Genomic DNA, 21,264 nt, shown 5'->3' with positions numbered 1-21,264 from the left:
ACAGAAAATAGGAGGCACTTTTTTACACAGAGAATTGTGAGGGTCTGGAACCAACTCCCCAGTAATGTTGTTGAAGCTGACACCCTGGGATCCTTCAAGAAGCTGCTTGATGAGATTCTGGGATCAATAAGCTACTAACAACCAAACGAGCAAGATGGGCTGAATGGCCTCCTCTCGTTTGTAAACTTTCTTATGTTCTTATGTTCTTATGATATTGAAGTTCAGTCACCATTGGCTGTACCGCAGCGGCCTTGGTCACTTAAGTGTAACACATAAAAGCCATAATAACATTTATGATTACAGCCAATAGCAGGTCTTCTAATAAGCCAACATGATAAAATGTATACATTACATTGCTTCTTTGGTTTCCAAACTCTAACTAATGATTGCTTCTCTATAGCGATACATTATTGTAGTTTCTGTCCTGCCATACCATAGCTGTCATGAACTATTAAAGATTGCCATCTGCTGGCTGAAACTCAAAGATGCAACTTGAACTATTTTTTTTCTTTCAATATTTAAAATAATGTTTTTTGATAGATTTATAGAGCATACATTTGAAAATAATATTTACAACAATCAAAAAGTTAAAACTGCATATAATACACCAAAACAGACTCATGAAAACATTCCTTCAATAAACATTTGTTGTGGATAGGACAGATTAATTTCAAATAATCACATTCCTGTTGGACTATATAGGCAATTATAGACAGTAGCCTTGTGAATTACGTACTTGAATTGTTCATATTTTTAATTGTTGTAATTAGTGTTTGATATTATAGTTTAATTGCTGCTTGTCTTGTAAAGCGCTTTGGGATGGCTTGGCATGAAAGGCACTATATAAAAATAGATTTACAGTATTGCTTGATTATATTTAATCTGCCATTTATTTTTGGGTCTTGAATGCATTTGTCTTTAGGTGATTCTAATAACTACTATAAATGAAAAAAGTGCTATTTGTAGTAAAAAAAATATTTGAGAGTCTGTCTCAACATGTGTAATATGCACCGCTAGAAATTAAACCTGTGAAGGTCATAGGAGCTACGTAAAGGTTATTTAACATGGGCTGTGCTGTGCCACAGTGTTTCATTGTGTTTAACCCGCGGGAAGTATGATATACCACATTTTGAATCCCCCAACCTCTCCTATCAGTTAGTTCCAGGTTGTACACCCATATGGAAGCAGACCCTCCTTTCACACCTCCTCGTCAGCCCCTGCAGACTAGAGCCCGTTTATCATGCAAGGAGTTCAGCCCTGAACAGCTGTCCCCAATTTACATAAAGTAAGTTGGAGTGCGCAGCAACAGTGGGATTTTATTTTCTTTAGTGTAAGGATATAATGATCCAAAAATGTTTTACATTAACTGAATGAAAAAGGTTGTTGACTGAATACAGCTTGGACACTTTTCTTTACAATAACAGGTAATTATGCACATCTAGGGGTATAGAGGCTTTGGAGTCATGTGACCCAGGGAGTCATGTCTGCCATTTTGACGGTCTAACATTGCCGCAAAGCTGTCAAAACTACCATACAAGTTAAGTACGAGTACGAATTTAAAGAAAATAATCCAAATAAACTAGGCAAGTTCAGTACAAGTATGATGTCTCAGGATACAGTTATACAAACCGAACACACCAGACACCTCACGACACTGGAATTCGACAGGTATACAAATAAAATAGCAGTTGTCAGCACGTGTGATCCTTATACAGTGCCTCAGATGTTGTTTACACCGCTGAAAAGTACCGAAAAACTACCAAGTTGAAATGGGAGATAACCATTCAGACGCAATTAGAAGTTAAACCGTTCAAACCAGGTGCACAGGTTTGTACCATTTGATTTTGATGTTGTGTTTCAGTCGAGTGGTTTCTGATGCTGATAAAGTAATCATGGAGGGTGGAGTCTGGCATGCAGAGAAACACCACGCTGCTCTCCTGGGTCTGCTGCTTGCAGGTAAAGCACTCCTGTAGGACATGATGTGTTTTTGACTCTCATGGAATACGGGGAGGATTGTAGCCAAGCTGTAGTATTTCTTCAAGGCTAAATAGCTTCAAATGCCATTATTTTGTCACCTTTCCTTTCCTTTTTATGATGCTTACAATCAGTCAGCATGGTTCTGTGTTCTGTCCAGTATTTACTTTTCTCTGTATCTGTGCATGAAAATACTAGTTGCCTACTCCTTTTGAGGTGACCTTTCAACTGTTATTTATTGTAAACAAACTGGTGAAACTGGCAAATTAGTAGTTACCAGATTTGCACTTCATAAATATTATTGGGACCACTGGGAGTCCAGACCCACTCTAGTCTCACTGCACAATTTTAAATTGCTCGATTCGATTACCTTTCAGTTTTATATGCAACCAACATGCTTAATGCAAGAAAGAACAAAAAAGAAATAAGCAATAGCACAACTAATAACTGATAGCCCTTTTGGAAATAACACCACTGTACTAGAAAATATTTGCCACTTAAGACCTCCTCCGCCATCTCATCTTTTTATTTTTATTTTTATTTTATTTTATTTTAGTACTCATGTCTTTGTTTTATGTTATTTATTTCTACTTATTTCTTTTCTTCTCTTTTCCATTCTCGTCTGCGTGACTAATTAGCCAACACACACCATTGCAGGCTTAATACCCCATTCATGGATAATTAGTACACACCCACTTCTTGACCATTAAGAGTTCAGAGAGCATTAGAAAGTACTGAAAGAGTTTGGAATGATGGTTGGCAGAGACTCAATATATGTCTCACCTATTGGCTGAGAAACATCACACTTTCACTGCTAACACTATAAAGTTGTCACTGCCAATGAAAAATGTACCGTATTTTTTTTTTTTTACCTTTTTCACTTCATACTGTGTTTAACCTTCACTGTTAATCCAGTTGCAATACATTCATATCAATTGAAGAATGTGTCTTTGTGCTCCTGTTACGCAGAACCTCAAGTCCAGAAGTCCAGTTTGCAGTGCCATTCTGCTACAGAAGTCTTCCAGATGGTGGGTGTTGAGCCAGATCCTTCAGTAAATGTAACAGTGGAAAGAGTTGACTATAAACAGTTAAACCCAGATCAGCCAAGCCCCTTGGAGACAATGACCACAGATGCACATAGTGCACCAGAACTGCCACCAGCGAAAGCAGAAACATTTTCTACTCTCACCTTGATCCAGTTAGACAGTAAGTTTCTAGATCATCTTCTTTGATAGCAAGGCTGGGCCTGTTGACTTTTTAATAATCACTAAAAAGAAGTAAAGGCTAAAGGCACTGTAAGCATTCTAAGCACTAGAACTAAAAGGTTAATATAATTTCAGGTGTTTGTGTACTTTGGGTCTTGAAGCATTTGTGTTTTACTTGAACTGTAAAATTCTTCTTTTACATTGACTTTGTATCTACCTTTATGACAAGATTTACTATGTTTTAATGATTTGAAAATTTTAACGGAAGAGTAAAACACCTTTTAATTTAAGGGAACACTAGTGCCTTTTTCAATGCATTGTACATTTAGAAGACACTAGCTGAAATGTGTGTCTATTTTCTAGTAGCTTACAATTCTGGTTGAGCATGTTGAAGTTTTAGATGATTAAACTTTACATTTTTTACTGTTTGTTTTATTCTGCAGATATTTTGAGAAAGTCCAGCATGGACGCAGGTCAGCATCATGTTTCCCTTAGAAATACTGCACATTTAAAATGTTCTATCTGTCCTGTGCTTTTTAACAAGGATTCATAAAACATAACCTTTTGATCTTTCTTAATTTCAGAATACCATAGACGGAGTGCCACACCTCCTGAAAACAAAGTCAAATCCATTCTTAAAGACTTAAAAAATAAAAATGAGACACCGACCAACGTTCAAAATAATATTCAGAAAGCACAACATACTGCTGCTGACGTCCCTGCAAGTAAGCCAGCTCAGAGGTCAGACGCAGTGATAGCGTCTGCAAAAAGAAAACAAGTGCTGGAAGGAATAGAGGGTCTTCCAGTGCAGCCTAAAAATTCATTCATTATCGGCAGGCCTGAAAAAGACATAAAAGACCCCTGCAACAAGGGCACAGAACGGAAACCACAGCAGGAGGATTTGGATCCGCTCGCCAACTTCATAATGCTGAGATCCAAGCTGACAAATGCAGTTGCTGCTCCCCCCAAAGCCAAAAGCAAGAATGAGAGTCAAACCAAGGCTGGTGAGTAGAGAGGAAGCTTGTTTGTGTTAAGTTGACTTTTCTTGATCTTGAAGATTTGCTTGAAACACCTCAGCAGCTTAAGGTGTCTCAGAAACCTTCCCATGGTAAAAATGGTAAAGAGTTAAGGCACTTCTGTTTGTTGCACTTTATATTCTTGTACATACGTTTTCGTCAGTAGAACCGTCACTAAATCTGCCAGTTACTGTACAGTGCACCATTATCTTACCCCCTATTTTTTTATTTAGAATGTCCTATTCTGTTCCCAAACCGCAGAAACTCCCCACTATAGCTCAGGATAACTAAAGGTCAGTGGGCACTTCTGAACCCACGACAAAGCCAATTACCTCTTTACACCCAGGAGCTCTATAAAAGATGTTGAGGAGCTATTGGCCTCTGGAGGACAAATGCTAACCCTGCAGATGTCCGTATGACCTCATTGGGCACCTGGCCAGTAGGGGCCGCTGTAGCCTGTTGAGAAACAGTCCCTGGCGATTTTGCCTCCCTAACCCTCAGCCAGTGTCAATGCCAATGCGCTGGTCTCTGTGGAATCCCAAGTGAAGATCAGCAACTTCACACAACCAAGAACACGTATTTGTGATCCTTTGACTGTATGACTCACCCTGCACACCACACATGCTTTTACCGGGTGAACCACTTAAGGACTACACAATGCTATTTTTTATTAGCAAAATAAAGCATGGTCACTTATCTTTTATTAACTACATGCTCTTCTTATTCAGTTTTTATCAACACCTACGTCTTGGTACATCTTACACAGTGTGTACTTTATAGTCCATTTTACCAGGATCCATTATAAGTGGAGTGCACTTAGAGTATATCCTGAACCAATTCTAAATTTGTCAGCTTTGAAAAAAGAAGCTGTAAAATATGATTTTTTACAGATACAAAGGTAGAAGATAAGTTTGCTTGTGCAACCCCCAAAGAAGTAGGCTCTGCTGCCAGGCCTGTGACACCAGAGAAAGCCAAGACGGAAACGAGGAACACTGCTGTGATTGAGGTCCAAGCATCAGGTATCAGATTTAACACAATCGAATATGTATTCATCAGACATCTTTACTGTGAATAATATATTGAACTCATGTTACCCCATTGATTGTTACTATTATATCCCCAACAAATCCACATACATTCAAAATGTAGTGTTTTATTTGTTTGTTTTTACTTTATTATCTTGGTCAAGACTTATTTAATCAAAATGACTTCATTTTTAAGTATAATAAAAACATATCTATAGTTGCACACATTTTTTAGCTCAGTGTCAGTTAACAATTTTATTTTAATGAATAGGAAACCAACCATATGCCAAAATATTCCAAATGTACCCCATCAGATTGTGAGGGGCTTTCATAGTATTTCAATTGTGGTGACATTTTAGTGTGTTCAGTTTGCAGAGATTCATAAGGTTTGATTAATAAATTTTTTTTTGAAAAAGCTTTGTTTCTATTCTTGTATTTTGACAGAGAGCCAGTGCAGAGCCTACCGTGTACTTCATGATATTGCATCCCCTGTTCTCTTTAGTTCAAAAGAACTGGGCATATCTGCTGCTGCCTTGGGGGACTTTGCTACTCTGTCTTTTGACCAAACCCGGTTCTTTTTGAAACAGCAGGAAAAACTGGTCAGCAACAGCCTAAAACAAGGTTAGGGTTTTCATGATCCATTTGATGCTAAGAATGGAAACAAATAGATATGCTTTGTAATTTTGTAAAAATGTCTAATCAAATGTCTAAAAGTGTTGAATTCTATTATGTGTGTTCTATATGATTCTTTATTGTTTTAGCTTACTAACATTTCCAGTAATTTAAAAGTTTTGGACAGCAAAAAGTAAACATACCAGATTAGATGCCGGACATGACAGAGGAACTGCTCTGCTAGTTTAATAATGGGCCAACATATTACCTTCTGGTCACCCTGGATGTTAATGTGACAGAGTAGACAATAAAAATGCCATATTGTCTTTCTGAGAACTCATTAACCAATGTAGTTATTGCCTTCACTGTAGTTTCTCCAGGTTATCGAACAACAACAAAAACAATATATACAATTTCAGTGCTACAGTGTAATTGATTACTTAGTTATGAACCCCAAAAGTGGATATCTGGCCAGAAATGGCATGCCTTCAGCACCGCACAACTCCAAAAGAGGTAGCAGGTACATATTTGTGCCTTCAATATGTCATAAAGCTGCAGCTGAAAAAAAAAAAAAATTATAAAATGTGTCCTGCTACTTAAAATAGAGCACACTTTTTCCTTAAAAATGTCACCATTTTTGTACACTCACTAATGATATTTTGTTATAGTTATTATATGTTATTGTTATCAATTTAGCAAGGTTTACATGCATCTAGACAGCAAATACTTGATGGAACAGTGAACTGTGGTTTCTGTGTAAATTATCAGTTCAACTATGTACAGTATTTTCAGTGTTGTCAACATTGTATTTTGTATCCATGTCTTGAGGAGACTGGCCCCCATTGCAATACAATAAGTTATTTCTAAGACAGTTTGAGTCAGCTATTTTAGTTTTTTGAAAAAAATATAATAAAATAATCATGTGCCAGCAATGTGAGAAGTCAGGCTCCTGCTAAATCTGCTCTTAACTGATCAGACTTTTACTAGGCTATCCAGCTAGAAATCAATCTCATCTGACTGGGTTGATTTACCTGTCGAAAGAGATCTTGACAACCGTTAAGGGAAAGCCGTTTACCTTGATGCTCACTTTGCTGGCACGTGATTATTTTACTATTCCAGGTACATCCATATGTGATACAAAACTAAATCTGAGACGGTGAGGTGAGGTGGGGACCATTGGTCTATTTGATGCGGAATGACCCCTCTGTTTATGTATAACAATGATGATAATAAAAAAATTGTCTTGCAGGTAAACCAAGTGAAAAAGATGTAACGGCGTATAAGCACGCCGCTGTGGTGCATCTTTTGGTGACAGTTCGAGACCTTTTGCTTATGTGTGACCTTAACACAGCTGTAGGTCAGTGTTAAAAACAATATATTTCATAGGACAAAGCAAAGTTATCTGTCTGCATTGTTTCTTAACTTTTCAGTATATCTACAGTAAGAACAGTGTAAGTAATTGCAATGCAATGGCCTTCATTTAGGATTGTTTTGTATCTGTGTTTGTATGTGAGTTTTGTCCATGTGTCTTTTTTGTGACTGTGCCGGCTGGCTGGAAATGTAACTTTTTTTTTTTGTTCAGTGGGCATTGAGAGAGAATGCTATGAATTTTGAGGTAAGGCTATCAAAAAATAAGCCTAAATTTGTAACACTTTAAAAAAACAATGGGGGTATTATTAATAAATTCAAGTTTGTAATTCTTTAGTTATAGATTTTTCTCAAAATGTATGATTTGGGGTTTTGAAGTTACGGATTAATTATGTTTTTTACTGTGCTTTTAACACACTATGTTACAAATAACCTTGATGTCCTTTGGGTATTTGTCATCCTAGTTCAATCAGGCCACAAAATAAATAACCAACTTTGCTGTTTTCTACAGATTCCTGGCTCAATTTATTATCCATTTTACTGGCCTCTGTTTTATCGTTTTTTATTAATTGTATTTTTTTTATGTAAATCGTTTTTTTTCTGTGCTTTCATTTTTGATATACTGTATGAAATTAGTGTTTTTGGTTTCTTTCCAAAATGCTTGAGTGTTTTTTTTTTCTGTGAAAATATGTATAGAGGTAACTCGACAGTACTTGCACACTTTGTACCTTCTTTCCTTTGCTGTCTGTACATTTCGCCACAATTCTGTTTTAAATCCTCTGTATCTTAACTGTAATACAGCTTTAAATCCCACTAACAAGCCTCCAATCCTGATTGTAATCTCGTTTTAAATCTAGCAAGCGGAGTCTCCAATAGAAATGTAGGAATGTGCTGTCAGGAAGGCGGGACATTGCCCAGCAGCACTGGGAAATGTATTTATTATTATTTTTGTAGTAGGTTTTATTTTTTAATGGGAAAAGAGTAAAGTCATCGTGAATTGATGCTTCTTTGTTTTAATAATGTTGACCAATAATAATAATCACATTAGCTCTTTCACAAGCCGGTGATATTCCCTAAACTGTTTCCTTTTTTTAGTGTGTGGTGTTTCCATGCTCTTCTGTGTTTTATTTATTTTATTTCGTCTCCACAAAAGGAGCAAAAGGAGACAGTCTTTTCTTTTCACGATTAGCTACATTTTTTTGTACTCGTGCTGTATTCGTGTCGTTCGCTTCGCTCCCGATGTGCATACTGTAGGCTGTTTTGTGAGAACCTAAGATTTAATTGCTGAACGATAATGTTTTTCAGATGAATCTGTCAGGTAACTGTTGAATCTCCAAGTTTAAACAAAACAAACAAAAAAAGAGTTAAGTTACATGTATTTCTTCGTTGATTTATTTGTTAGAAATGTTAGCTAAATGTTGACTTGCCAAGTGTAAACAAAATATTTAAATTCACTGATTTATTAGAAACCCAGGTTTTCATGTCAAAATGTTCACTCGAAGTGTAAAAAAAAAAGAAAGATTTCTAGACTGATTTTAAATGTTGAATTTGTGCTACGCGTATATATTTAGTTAAATCTGGACTTTTTTGTGGTTAAGGAAAAAATACGCAATTTACACGAAATCGGGGAAAAAAACTTTAAAATACTTATGGTGTAACATTTTAATATGGTGGGGGGGGGCGCGACAAAATGTATACTAAAAAAAGGGGGCGGCATTTAAAAACTTTGCCAGCAGTCAAAAGCAATAGTCTTTATATTATTGGTTTTGGTGTACTATTTAAAAGCCCTTGTGTTTGTTGATGTAGCTAAATCTACATTATTTGGTGGCCTTTCCGTGACCTTTCTATGAATTCTTGTTTTTTTCCCGCAACTCGCCCATGAAGTGTACTAAGAATCACTGTGCCAAAATCATATCCTTAATCATTGTGTATACTGTATTTTTTTACAGTTACACAAGCTGTTATTCAAACACGTTTGTGTAATCTATTCTAATCACATATGTCCAAAAAGACCTCTTATTTTTTGGACCTTTTTTTCCCTGAATCCGTTTATTACAGACTATCTAGCAAGAGCCAAAGAAATGTATGTCAGCACACTGGGGTCTTGTTTGGATGACATCTGGAAAAGACTGAGGGTCATGCAGTACATCAGCCAGAAGAATGAGGAAGCCAACCCCAAAATAGCCGAGCTCCAGCGGAAGATGTTGGCGTGGATACAAAGAAACCATTCTCAGGAGCAGAGTCACAAAGTAGGTCTCTAAACCCAGCTTCTTTTCTCTGAAGGCTGGAAATCCTTTTAACATTAGGATTCATGAAGATTAACGCAGGTGAGCAGGGTTGAGTTAAAATTGTAGATACAGTAGTCAAAACCTATACTAGCATTGTCTCTTTTTTTCCCCCAAACCGTTTCACCTTTATAACAGAAACTATAGTTTGGTACCAGGCAGTACAAAAGTATAAAGGCAACCAGTTTATTTCAGGAGTCATGTTCAGCACTACACTAAAGTATGTGTCTGTGTCTGCTATAGTTTAGTCTTCCATGCACTGTAATTTGTTAAAGAACAGACCTTGTTGACAGACTATTGAACAGTTCTGCACTAAAGATGACATATTCTTTTGCATTCCTGTTCTGCCATTTTACACACTGACTCAACATTGCGGGTTTCCAGACTTGTAATATAGGTATAGTACATTCACAACTTTGCATCAAGCTATCTGCCGAGTAAACCTTCCAAGTGTTGGTATTTTTAAAGCATGACTAAAAACATTTTTTTTTTAATATTGGGGTTTTCACCTGTTTAAATGTTGTTATTATTATTATTATTATTATTATTATTATTATATTGTACCTTCCGATGTTAGTGAAGTCCAGCTCCCACTATAATCACTTTTTCAAACTTAGTGAAGCCCGCCACCTTTCTAACCTTTTTTTTTTTTACCTTTTACAGGAATGTGACTCTAGTAATACTTTTGTATAGATCACGTGATTTATTCATTATCTTTCACAATGGTGTCAGAAAATTCTCAGTGTGCATATTGGTGGAATTGTCATTAATAACCCCCAGTGCGGGATGCATATTCTTATTGACGGTATATACAGTAGTGAAGGCACCATTTTTGCATATATCCCAATATCCAATTGTGATAAAACTTACTAAGGACATTATTTAGCACAGGTTACTGAGTGTCCAAATCTGGGGATATGTGGTGGTACCTGTCCAACTGTCTGAATGTATGTATAAGTGTCTCACTTTTACATGTACATGCAGGACATTTTATAGTTGATTGATCTGGATTCACAGCCAGTACTATTGTTAATGATATGCTTTCTCTATCTGCAGGTACTGGTAATAATAAGAATGGATTCAGACTGTGTCAGGGCTATTCTTATTAACAGTCTCAATCATGTGAAAGGTAATTTAGTGCATGTTATCATCATACTCAGGTACATTTCTTGATGGGCCATTGTTAGAAATGCTAGTACAAAGACAGATACTTTGGACAATGTATAAGCTTGAATGAAAACTGAAATATAGATTAACTCAAATTGCCTTTCAGTCAACAACACCCTGAAGAAATTAGTACATTTTGGCATGCAAAACATTTTCATATTATTTTACATAATCAGGAATCCTAATTTGAATAGGAAGCTTGCCAAAGTTCATACAGAGCAGGACAACAATACCTCCCCTTTGTGTTTTTTGCAGGCATTAAATGAAACCCAAACACGCCTTTTAAAAAAAAAAGTGTTAATTTCGCAAACAAGGAAAAGTGCAAGGCAAAGTGCACAATCCACGCATTCAGATGTGTTGTGTATGATCTGAAGATTTGAAATGCAGTGGAAACATGGCATATTTTTGAGAACTGAGCACAAAATGCCTGAGGACTGCCAAAACAAAAATGTTATAATTGCTTTTCATGCCATTGTTAAAGGCACTAAATAATCAGATTTCATTGTTTTAACTTTCAGGTCTGAAAACCGCTGCAGTGTTTCCTGAAGAAAATACCAAACTGAATTCCAAAAATGTGATAACATGGTCAGTACTCTTACTACATACCATATTTGTTTCTGTTTCCTGTGCGAGCATTGCAGGAGTATAGGCGGTGTGCATTCCTTAAAAAGATCAGCATTCCTGTAAAGCCACTTGTCTGTTAAAAAACATTTGCTGCAGAGCTTTAACAGGTGGAGACACTAAACTATAGGCAACGCAGTTTCAAGACATTCAACATAACAAGACATAATAGCCATTCTGTACTGTATGTGTATGTAAACAGGGGTACAAATGAAAGGTATCCCTTCACCCTGGAGTGATGGAAATGATCTGATACCCTATTGTGTCAACAGAAATTCTCAATATCAGAATCTGGTCACAATGACCGATTTGACCTACCCCAAATTTAACAAAACATTTCATCAACCAATATTACAAGAAATACAAATTTAGGTCATGGTGACTTCATTTTTCACAGTGCTGACAACTAATTGGTTCTTTTTTCAGTTTTTTCCTGAAACAAATACAATAATTTATAACAGTTTAAAACTAGCAAAATAAAAATGAAAGCTGTTATATGAATGTAGTTTCTTGCTAGTTTTACTGTCCATCTGTCTGCATGTCAAACCTTTTTTCATTTTTACCTGTGCATGCAGTAGATACAGGTCCTAATGATATACTTTTTTCATGTACTGACAGTTCTAATTTTGAAATTACATACATAGATGTGGATGAATGTCACTGACATGCTTGTTTGGTATGCCAAACAGCTTATCTGAGCACCTATGTTGTTCTGGTTGTCTTTCAGTCTCAAGAGGTATTCGTGTGTGGTGGCCTGCAGTAAGCACATCCATGCAGATTTCCCCTGGCAGCACTTCTCATTGGTAGTGGAATATGACTACATGGAGCACTGTGGCTGGACTCATCTCTGCACGGACAATAACATCAGTCACATGGCATTTAAAACTGCCATTCCTAAGACCATCAGTTCAAACATAAGCCAGCAAGGTTAGGATGTATTACCTTCCCGTAAGCTCGCTAAAACAACCTCATACAGTAAGTAAATGCACTGTGAATAAGTGGACATGCTTGAGCAGGCAAGTATCACATGAAAACAAGCGATAGAGTCAAACACTTTGCACACTTTCATTGTTAGCCAACCTAAAACAATCAGTTATTGTCTCTAGCAACATTACACCATACTTTAACAAATCTCTCTGTGAATTACCTTCCTAGCCTATTCTTTACCATGCTTTCATTATTACTTTGCTATACTTCTCTGTGCTTTATATACATAGGAAATGATTATAAGGGCTTTGCTGTAAGCAAGTCATTTACATCAAAAATGATTTACACTTATAGACTATGGAATACCCTAGTCACACATGTTTGTTTGGGCCACCCAGTTCAAAAGGGATATCTTGGGAGACCACTGAGGCTGCCATGTTTACAAACAAAACCATTGGCAGTAAACTGCAGTCTCAATAAACAATGATTCCTTTAAAATATTGCAGACAGCAATTTTGCATACATTCATTTGGCAGAAAGTACCTGGAGCTCTGTGCCTTGTACAGGCTGTAGTTATATGAATGCATAGATACACTGGTACTTCCATGGTAAGTATGTCAAGAAAAATACAAGGACTGTACATCTTTGTGCAAAACAAGGCTGGGTTGTTTATTAATGCTGCGTAAGTGATTCACAATGTGATTGCAGTGCAATTCAAGAACTAACCATTGATACAGATCACTTTTCAATGTTAATTTATAGTTTATGCATTTCTAAATTATTAGTAGTAGTAAACTAAACAAAGATGTGGTATTTATTCCCAGCATGATAACATGGTCAGTTCTCTTACTACTAAAAGCTGCTAGATGAAAGTATAAGCTGTGTGCACTCACTGAAATGAACAGTCTGCCTATGAAGTAAAAGCTAATCCAGATCAGTAGGATTAAATATTTTCTTATGTGCTATTTTACTCATTAAACCAGCACCAAAAGTAATGCCTTTTTTGTGTGTCTGTTCTCTGCAAGAAGCACCCTGTGAAAATGAATCAGCCCTGTTATTGGAGCTTCTTATTCCCTTTGTGTTTCTGACAACTGAAGGCCTGTTGAACAACCCGGAGCTTCTACAAACTCTCGAGTCTAGGTCAGTGTGTGTCACAAAACAAGCACAACACTTTCAAACAATACAACACAAATTATAATCCTTTCGTTTCTTCAATATACCTCGGCTATCCAAGCCTACACTAGCTTTAGTCCACTTGGGCAGTACTGGAACAGTTTTGTGCAGCGTTTTATTTTGGACCTTCATTGTATGAATTTGGATCAAACATGTGTTTTATTTGTACAGCTGGCGTCGCTTTATCGGGACCCCTTGGGAGAAGTAAAAATATCCTGATTAAACGAGAGGCATTTGAGTCTAACCTTACTGAAAAGAAAAAGAATGAAATCACATCATATAATGATTAAATGTTACATGCATAATTTAAAATACGAGTCAATTGTGTTTTTTATTCCTAAACAAAAAACAATCCTCTTTATATATTTCATTTAATAACAAAAAAGATTGGGGTAATCATTTCTGGTTGTACAGTATTTATGTGCACAAACTTTTTTTTTTTTTTTTAACTGTATTTTCAGATGTAATATTACTGTTTTGGTGAGAAGCTACAGTGAATCCCTACAGATATTTGGAGGAACTCATCGCTATGCAGTGATTACAGTAGATGAATGCACTGCAATAATCATTCAGGTACCTGCAGAAGAGACACCTTGCTATTCTGTTAAAAGTATACATTACTGTACCCAAGACATATTGGGGAAGATGAATAAATGCAGAACTTATGAGTTGGCTCATTGGTCATTTGTTCTTCTTTTCTACAGAGGTGTACCTTATTGAATCTTGAACCAGTCTTGGTCTCCATTTCAGAAAAATTAAGAATGTTCCAGCCAGTCGTTCAGCATTGGTAGTAAATGGATAAATGTGGGGTTGAATGTGCAATAAATTCCAGTCAAATTTATAAAAACGTAGTGCTACTGTAGTGCTATAATATACTCTACGACTACTTATTCATTAAAATATTTTACTTATATTTGAAGAGGGAACTATGAACTGTTCCAAGTGGATTAAAATGGCCAAGGAATGCCACACTACCCAGTCATTCTGCATTTACAGTATTCAACTGCCCTAAAGGAGGGTAGTGCCATAAAAAATATTCTAAAGGAAAACCTGTGTTTGCTTTTTGAAGTGTTTAAATGTATATCAGACTAGGAATATACATTTAAATATACATTTAAATACATGATAGAAATAGATAAGTGGTCAAAGTTTTGGATGTAAGGCCGCTGCCTGCAATGTTAACAGACATAATCTGGAATACTGCAGTACTGTTGTAGTACAGTGGTAGGGGAACTAAAATGTACAGCTATAAATCTGTTTTCCTCTGTGTATTTTTAAAGTTATGTATTTTTTTATATTTTGTGTTACATTACATTAGTTACATGTCATTGGTGAAATATTGCCTTGCCTTCGACCTAATGAGGAAACACATGTGCCAAGAAACTAAGGACCACTGACGTAGATACTCAAATAGTTAAAATCCCATCTTCTGACCAAATACTGTTTTAAAGAGTTTTTAGTTGCTTAGCAACAGGATTACCACTACATATAAATACAAAAGAAACATTTTAAGCCTGAAGCTAGGTGAGGAGACATGCAGATACTGTAGGAGTGTTTCAGGCACAGAGGGATTTCTTATATAAACAAAGTGTGTTGCCACTTATTTTTATAAATAAACAACAGAGAATGTACTAGTTATTTTTAAAACAATAAAAATCAGATGTTTCAAGGTCTTTCTTAAAGCACCACAGAAGTTTAAATTTAACAGATATTTAAAGACCTTGAAAGAGAAAAAAGTTTCTGATTTAATAATTGGGTGTTTAAAGTTATGGATGATTTGACCTGTTGAAGTCTTAAAGGTTTATGCTGTTGGCCTTTTTTTAGTGGTCGCAAGAGGTCTTCCCTGGCTTTTTCTGGAGGACCAGAACAAATACATATCCACCAAAAGTTTCATTTGAAAACTTAATTAAGAAGTCAATTTCTGAAAAAAATAATATTTGAATTTGTTTTGATGTTACAACTAAATAAATAGTTGTCTGTCTTTTATCAAGCCATAACATTTTTGAATGATAAAATGGATTTACAACATACTTTACAATTCTGAAAGACCTACAGCATTCCATGGCTGAGATGGAAAAAACTCTCCATGTGTCAACAGTAACACAGGTAGTCCACAAATCTGACCTGTATGGATGAGTGGCAAGAAGGAAGCCATTTCTGAAAAAAGTCCATGTAAAATCTTGCTTGGAATTTGCAAAAAGGCATGTGGGAGACTCTGAAAAGATGTGGCAAAAGATGAAACAAAAATTGAACTATTTGGCCTAAATGCAAAGTTATGTCTGGCGCAAACCCAACACAGCACATCACCCAGGTAACACCATCCCTACTGTGAAGCATGGTGGTGGCAGCATCTTGCTATGGGGATGCTTTTCATCGGCAGGGACTGGGAAGCTTGTCAGGGTAGAGGGCAAAATGGATGGAGCTAAATACAGGCAAATCCTTGAGGAAAACCTGCTTCAGTCTGCAAAATACCTAAGACTGGGACAGAGATTCACCTTTCAGCAGGACAATGACCCCAAGCACAAAGCCAAAGCGACACTGGAGTGGCTTAAAAACAAGAAAGTGAATGTCCTATAGTGGCCCAGTCAAAGCCCAGACTTGAATCCGATTGAATATCTGTGGCAAGACTTGAAGATTGCTGTCCACCAACGATCCCCATCCAACTTGACAGAGCTTGAACAATTTTGCCAAGAAGAATGGGCGAATATTGCACGATCCAGATGTGCAAACCTGGTAGAGACTTACTAACACAACAAACTGTGAAAACATCCAAAGGGGGTGAATACTTACTATAGGCACTGTATATGGTTGTGCAAGAGGACATCAAGCTTGCACAGGATTTGGAACAAATGTGTCCTTGTCATAGATAAATGTCAAAATGTATATCACATGACACAATCTTTTTATAATGTTTTTTCCAAGCCAAAAGGGAATTACTCCTTTTTTATAATGACTAACAAAATGGATTGCAAAAATGTGCAGTGCTTTCATGATTTTTCAGAATGATTCAGTTTGGCTTGTGATGAAAGCTTCAACCAGCGTGTTTTCTGTGGTTGCTATTAGGAAATTGAGGAGATGACAATGGAGAAAGCCTCAGATAACATAATCTTGAGACTGGTGGCCTTATCTCTACAGTACAGCTGCTGCTGGATCATTTTTCATTCTGCAGAGGGTCAGAACTCAGAGTGAGTACCTGCCTTTATACCTATTCTGCAAGAAAAAGGGATACTGCACTATGCAGTGCTGTGAGTCAGAGGTGTGAACATGAATATTTGATGCTGGTTTATTTGATAGGGATTTTTTAAATTGAGATACAATAGCTTTTTTACAGCAGGTTTTGCTAGAAGGCAAGTTTTATTATTATTTATTTCTTAGCAGATGCCCTTATCCAGGGCGACTTACAATTGTTACAAGATATCACATTATTTTTACATACAATTACATTATTTTTTACATACAATTATTACAGCTGGGTTTTTATTGGAGCAATCGAGGTAAAGTACCTTGCTCAAGGGTACAGCAGCAGTGTCCCCACCTGGGATTGAACCCATGACCTTCCGGTCAGTCCAGAGCCCTAACCACTACTCCACACTGCTGCCCTGATTCTTTTAGAACTTTTTTCTACCTATGTATTAAAAGAACTACAGAACATGTATAGCTGAACGAACATTCCTGAGTGAAGTATGTAATTACAAGTCACTTATGCTCCTTGTGTTCCGTCGTTCGGGTGAGACGTAGTTGTAAGTGACTCTGCAGCTGATGCATAGTTCACACACCCTAGTAAGTCGCCTTGGATAAAGGCGTCTGCTAAATAAACAAAAAATAATGTAACATATATTCATGACACGCAACTAGTACTAAAAAGCAGCTCCTCTTTAGCTACTTGCTCTTTGAAAGGTCAAGACTAGCCTTTCTGAACGCATTGTTTTGTTTCTTAGGTATCATTTTACAGGGGAGGTCTTCAATAATCTGGTGTTGATCTACACTGCCCTTGTGCTGTTTGGGGTAAAGTCTGAGGACCTAGAAATCAAGGTACAGGCTTTATAGGCAAATAGTATAAAAAACTTACTTGGTAGTTTTGCTCTCGGGTAAACTCAGTCAGAATACTACTTCTCTCAAAAATAATGATAATGGTAATAATATTTATTTGAGGTTTATAAACAGCGACAGAACACCATTGTTGCTGGGTGCTTTGAAAAGCTCTAGGCTATGTGTTTTTCCATCAGGCTAGTTTTGCTGGAGGAAAAGTAAAGTAAAAAAAAAAAGTTCTTATGCTCTTGAGCTTCAATTTGTAAAACACTTAGGGCACCTTCTCCTCAGGCCCTGATTTTTTGTTTTGCTGTGCACTGTTCATAATTAAAAAATAGCTTTGATTCTGGAATCTGGGAAAGACCATACATTTTCTCCACCATGCACATCCATCTATCCACCTCAAATGTGCAGATTTTAAAAAAACACATGTATTTCCATTTTAAAACATGATATCTGATACCTCTAGGTGAAAGAAATCACTGTTTGTAAGGCTGCCTTGCACTTCCTGGGTCATTTCACCTGAAGGATGAAATTGTCCCCACCTCTTCACAGGCTTCTTTCCTGCAAGGCAGGCAAACCAAGAACCATGAAAACCATGTTTTCTGTAACATCTTTTTTTACAACCTAATTTAGTGACAGGCTGCTATGATATGCTGTAAAAGGAAGGCTTTGTGGCATCATGGTATATAAGTTGACTTTTTTCAAGGAATCCTAATGAAAGACAAATACATTCCAGATCTGTTTTCTTTGCAGGTAGTGATTGCATCAGGAGCTGAGGAAACAGCTAATCTGTTACGTCAGATAGCTAGCAACACATTGATGAACTCCAAGAGAGACCCCTTAACCTGGCTGGATAGGTCTTGGCTTTCTGATGTACCATCACAGGTGTGTTTTCTTAATTGTACATCATTTGATCCCTTTCTGTCAAACATTACGATTCACAGCCATTTTATCAGAAGAGATGTCCTGTGCACATAAAACAATTAACTGACGGAATTATTTTTCAAAAGAGGATGAGAGTCATTCTTTTATGGAATAAAACCCTCATGCAATGGGCCACAGTATAATTTTACAGTGTAATTTCTGTGGCTAATACCTTTTTTCCACCATTGCTGTTTATATATTCTGGGTTCAGTATGTGATAACTTGTATTACCCAATTGAGGATGTAATTGTCACATGTAATTGTGTTGTATGATGTGTTTGTGACGGGGCACACCCCCCGCCCCTGTGTGTGTTGTATTATTTGTTGTATTATTGTTATTTAAAATGTATGTTTTAGTGTATAAAAAAACAACGTTTTGTTATTATTGTTTACAGCCTGGATGGGATTAAAATGTCCCATCCAGATAAAATCGTGAGAATGCTTGGTCAACAGCGAGTGATTATTGACAAACTGGCTGTTGACCACGCATATGAGAAACCCCATGCCAGATGTGGTCAAGGGATAAACAAGGTAATTGATAGCCAGTTAATCCCTCGGCCACAATATAAAAGACCTGCAGCTTTGGCTGATCGAGGTTGGTGTTTCAGAGGCGGAACGGGAGTCATGAGTAGGAGTGAAACCCAAAGCGAAACCTGAAGTAAACAATTGATACTTGTTTGTTTAGTTTCCGTATCTGTTTTGTCTGTTTATTTTGGCCATCGTGCAGTTTTGTTTGTTCAGTGTTTTATGTTCAAGCCTTTTATTTATTATTAAACGTGCGTGCCGCAGCGCTTTCATTTGTCCCAGTGCTGTCTGAGTGTCAATTACTTCCTGGTCTGACGTCACCACACAAGCCATCGTGTGACAGTGTTTAAAAAGGAAAAAAAAACACAAGTTCCTTGTTTATTAATTTTGCTTCTAGGCTGAGAACTGCTTGCTCACCTTCCCCTGCGTGAACTCTTTGGTGGCTCAGCTCATGTTGAAGAAGGCCTCATCACTGGAGTGGCTTCTAGCAGCAACGTTCAATGAGCTGCAGGAACTCCTCCCTGAGGTTCCACAGAAAGTCATCAAGGTTGCTGCTTGTTACACACTACGTTTTAAAACTTTTTATGGTTTTCTACACCTATTTATATTTAAAAAGTTTTTTTTTGATGGGAGTCTCCTGTGGTTGAGCCAGTAAAAGCTCTACCACTTGCAGGGCATGGGGAGCTCAAATCTCATTTGCTAATCTTGACCGGGGGCCTACAGGGAGCACTGCAATAGTCTTTGGTTAGGGAGAAAAATCATCTGAGGATAGTTTACCTTTGATACACACAAAGTTGCAGAAACAACTTCAAAAAGATAGTGAGTCATCTGTAGTTGCAAAATAATTAGTTATAAAAATGTATACAAAGCTAACTTCAAAATGTAGTGTTATATGGCCATTTGCCAGAAACACTCAAAAACGCTGCAGTATCTTATTATTAGTACTTTTTCACCTGTTAGAAGTGAGAGTAGTAACAACTTCTGGAGCAACTTTACCTAACCAAGAGACTTTGTGTTTCAATTTATTTAGCTCTTCAGTGACACCACAGCTCTGTACAAACTGAATGTGTCACATTCACCACCTGAATCACTAGTGGAGGAGACATCTAGTGACAACTTCCTCCATTCTGGTCATAACAATGTCGATCATGAAGATTTCCAACCGAGGCTTGATTTCTTAGAAGGCAACTCTCAGCAATGCGAAGTGCACAACCTATTTGAGAGGCAGCCTTTCCTGAAAAATGACCTATCATATGATCAGGGGCCTTTCAGTGGGACTGCAGACTCAGAATGCAGAGCCCAAATGCATCAGCAGAGAGGTAGATTATATATAGACAAGGCTTCATTCATAACACAATCAATCCCTGCTGCCTCAGTCCATGATCAGTGGGGGCTAGGTGGGGACGATGAATCAATACAAAATTATTCCGTTGATCTGTGGCCAGAAAAGGAGGAATCTTATGACGAGCAGTTTGCAGGCACAAGGCCCAGTGGGAGCCATACAAAACGGACTTCAAGTGGACCGGCACAGGATGTCTCTACCCTGTACTACAGCGACTCAGCCGGACAAACAAATACAGAGAGCTACTTTGAGAGGAGGCCCCAACATTCCCAGGTTTACTCTGCCCAACAGAGGACAGTTTCCTCCCAGCTAATGGAAGAGCCTTCTTTTCCCAGTGGTTATGTTGGCCCTGAATCCAACGGCATGCCATTGTATGTGTCAAGCCAGCCAGCAGATAGTCTGTGCCTTGACAGCCATCCATTTGCTCGTGCTACTAGATCAATAGCCAACTCTGTGTTTGCTTACCAGAAATCTGAATATAGGAGTGATGTCAGCAGGCACCCAGACTTCACCAGGCCATTCCGAAGTTTCTCGGAGAGGAAGAGAGGGGCAGTGAGTTCTGAGGGAGAAGAAAATTCAGGTATAGCAGACCTATCCTATATCTATACTGTAAGAGGTTTTGTATACATGTATCTTATCAATAGTGTCTCCTGTAATGTCCTTTGTGTTCCAGAACGATTTAGCCTTTTACCACAACTCAAACGAAGGAGGCTGACCTACGAAAAAGTACCAGGAAGGAGTGATGGGCAGACAAGACTTACATTCTTTTAAAAAGTTTGGTGATTGTTTTTATCACATTATTTATGCTCAGATCATAATGGCACGTTCAAAAATGGCCATCTTTTATTTGTTATATATTTGATATTTGCTGATATTAAAATGTTTATAAAATTATTTGGTAACGTTCTGCTACATTTACATTTCCCATACTGCATAGCAAGCTGTTAAACGGAATGAAAATCATTTAGTTTTCAAATAAAATCTAATGTAAAAAATAGAGTTGGGTATGTTCAGTGCATGCTGCTATGTTTGGTTGTATTTCAATAAAGGTCAGTCGTCTGTATTCTA

General features: G+C 37.2%; 1 protein-coding gene across 1 annotated transcript in view; it reads left to right on the top strand.

The window, feature by feature from the left end:
* Nucleotides 1-21,264, top strand: part of LOC117411696 (protein shortage in chiasmata 1 ortholog-like) — a 53,670-nt gene extending 32,406 nt beyond the window's left edge. Inside the window, exons 10-28 of the mRNA XM_059023111.1 lie at nt 1,156-1,285; nt 1,862-1,956; nt 2,944-3,180; nt 3,623-3,652; nt 3,764-4,183; nt 5,086-5,214; nt 5,665-5,841; nt 7,082-7,189; nt 9,259-9,449; nt 10,542-10,614; nt 11,171-11,237; nt 12,001-12,200; nt 13,226-13,340; nt 13,835-13,946; nt 16,437-16,558; nt 17,312-17,405; nt 18,159-18,290; nt 20,665-20,776; nt 20,870-21,264. Coding sequence (XP_058879094.1) covers nt 1,156-1,285; nt 1,862-1,956; nt 2,944-3,180; nt 3,623-3,652; nt 3,764-4,183; nt 5,086-5,214; nt 5,665-5,841; nt 7,082-7,189; nt 9,259-9,449; nt 10,542-10,614; nt 11,171-11,237; nt 12,001-12,200; nt 13,226-13,340; nt 13,835-13,946; nt 16,437-16,558; nt 17,312-17,405; nt 18,159-18,290; nt 20,665-20,776; nt 20,870-20,967 — 2,642 coding nt within the window. The 3' untranslated portion in view covers nt 20,968-21,264. The remainder of the gene's footprint in view (nt 1-1,155; nt 1,286-1,861; nt 1,957-2,943; nt 3,181-3,622; nt 3,653-3,763; nt 4,184-5,085; nt 5,215-5,664; nt 5,842-7,081; nt 7,190-9,258; nt 9,450-10,541; nt 10,615-11,170; nt 11,238-12,000; nt 12,201-13,225; nt 13,341-13,834; nt 13,947-16,436; nt 16,559-17,311; nt 17,406-18,158; nt 18,291-20,664; nt 20,777-20,869) is intronic.

This window comes from Acipenser ruthenus, chromosome 1, assembly GCF_902713425.1.
Source record: "Acipenser ruthenus chromosome 1, fAciRut3.2 maternal haplotype, whole genome shotgun sequence".
Taxonomy (NCBI): Eukaryota; Metazoa; Chordata; class Actinopteri; order Acipenseriformes; family Acipenseridae; genus Acipenser; species Acipenser ruthenus.
This window is presented reverse-complemented; position numbering and strand designations above follow the sequence as displayed.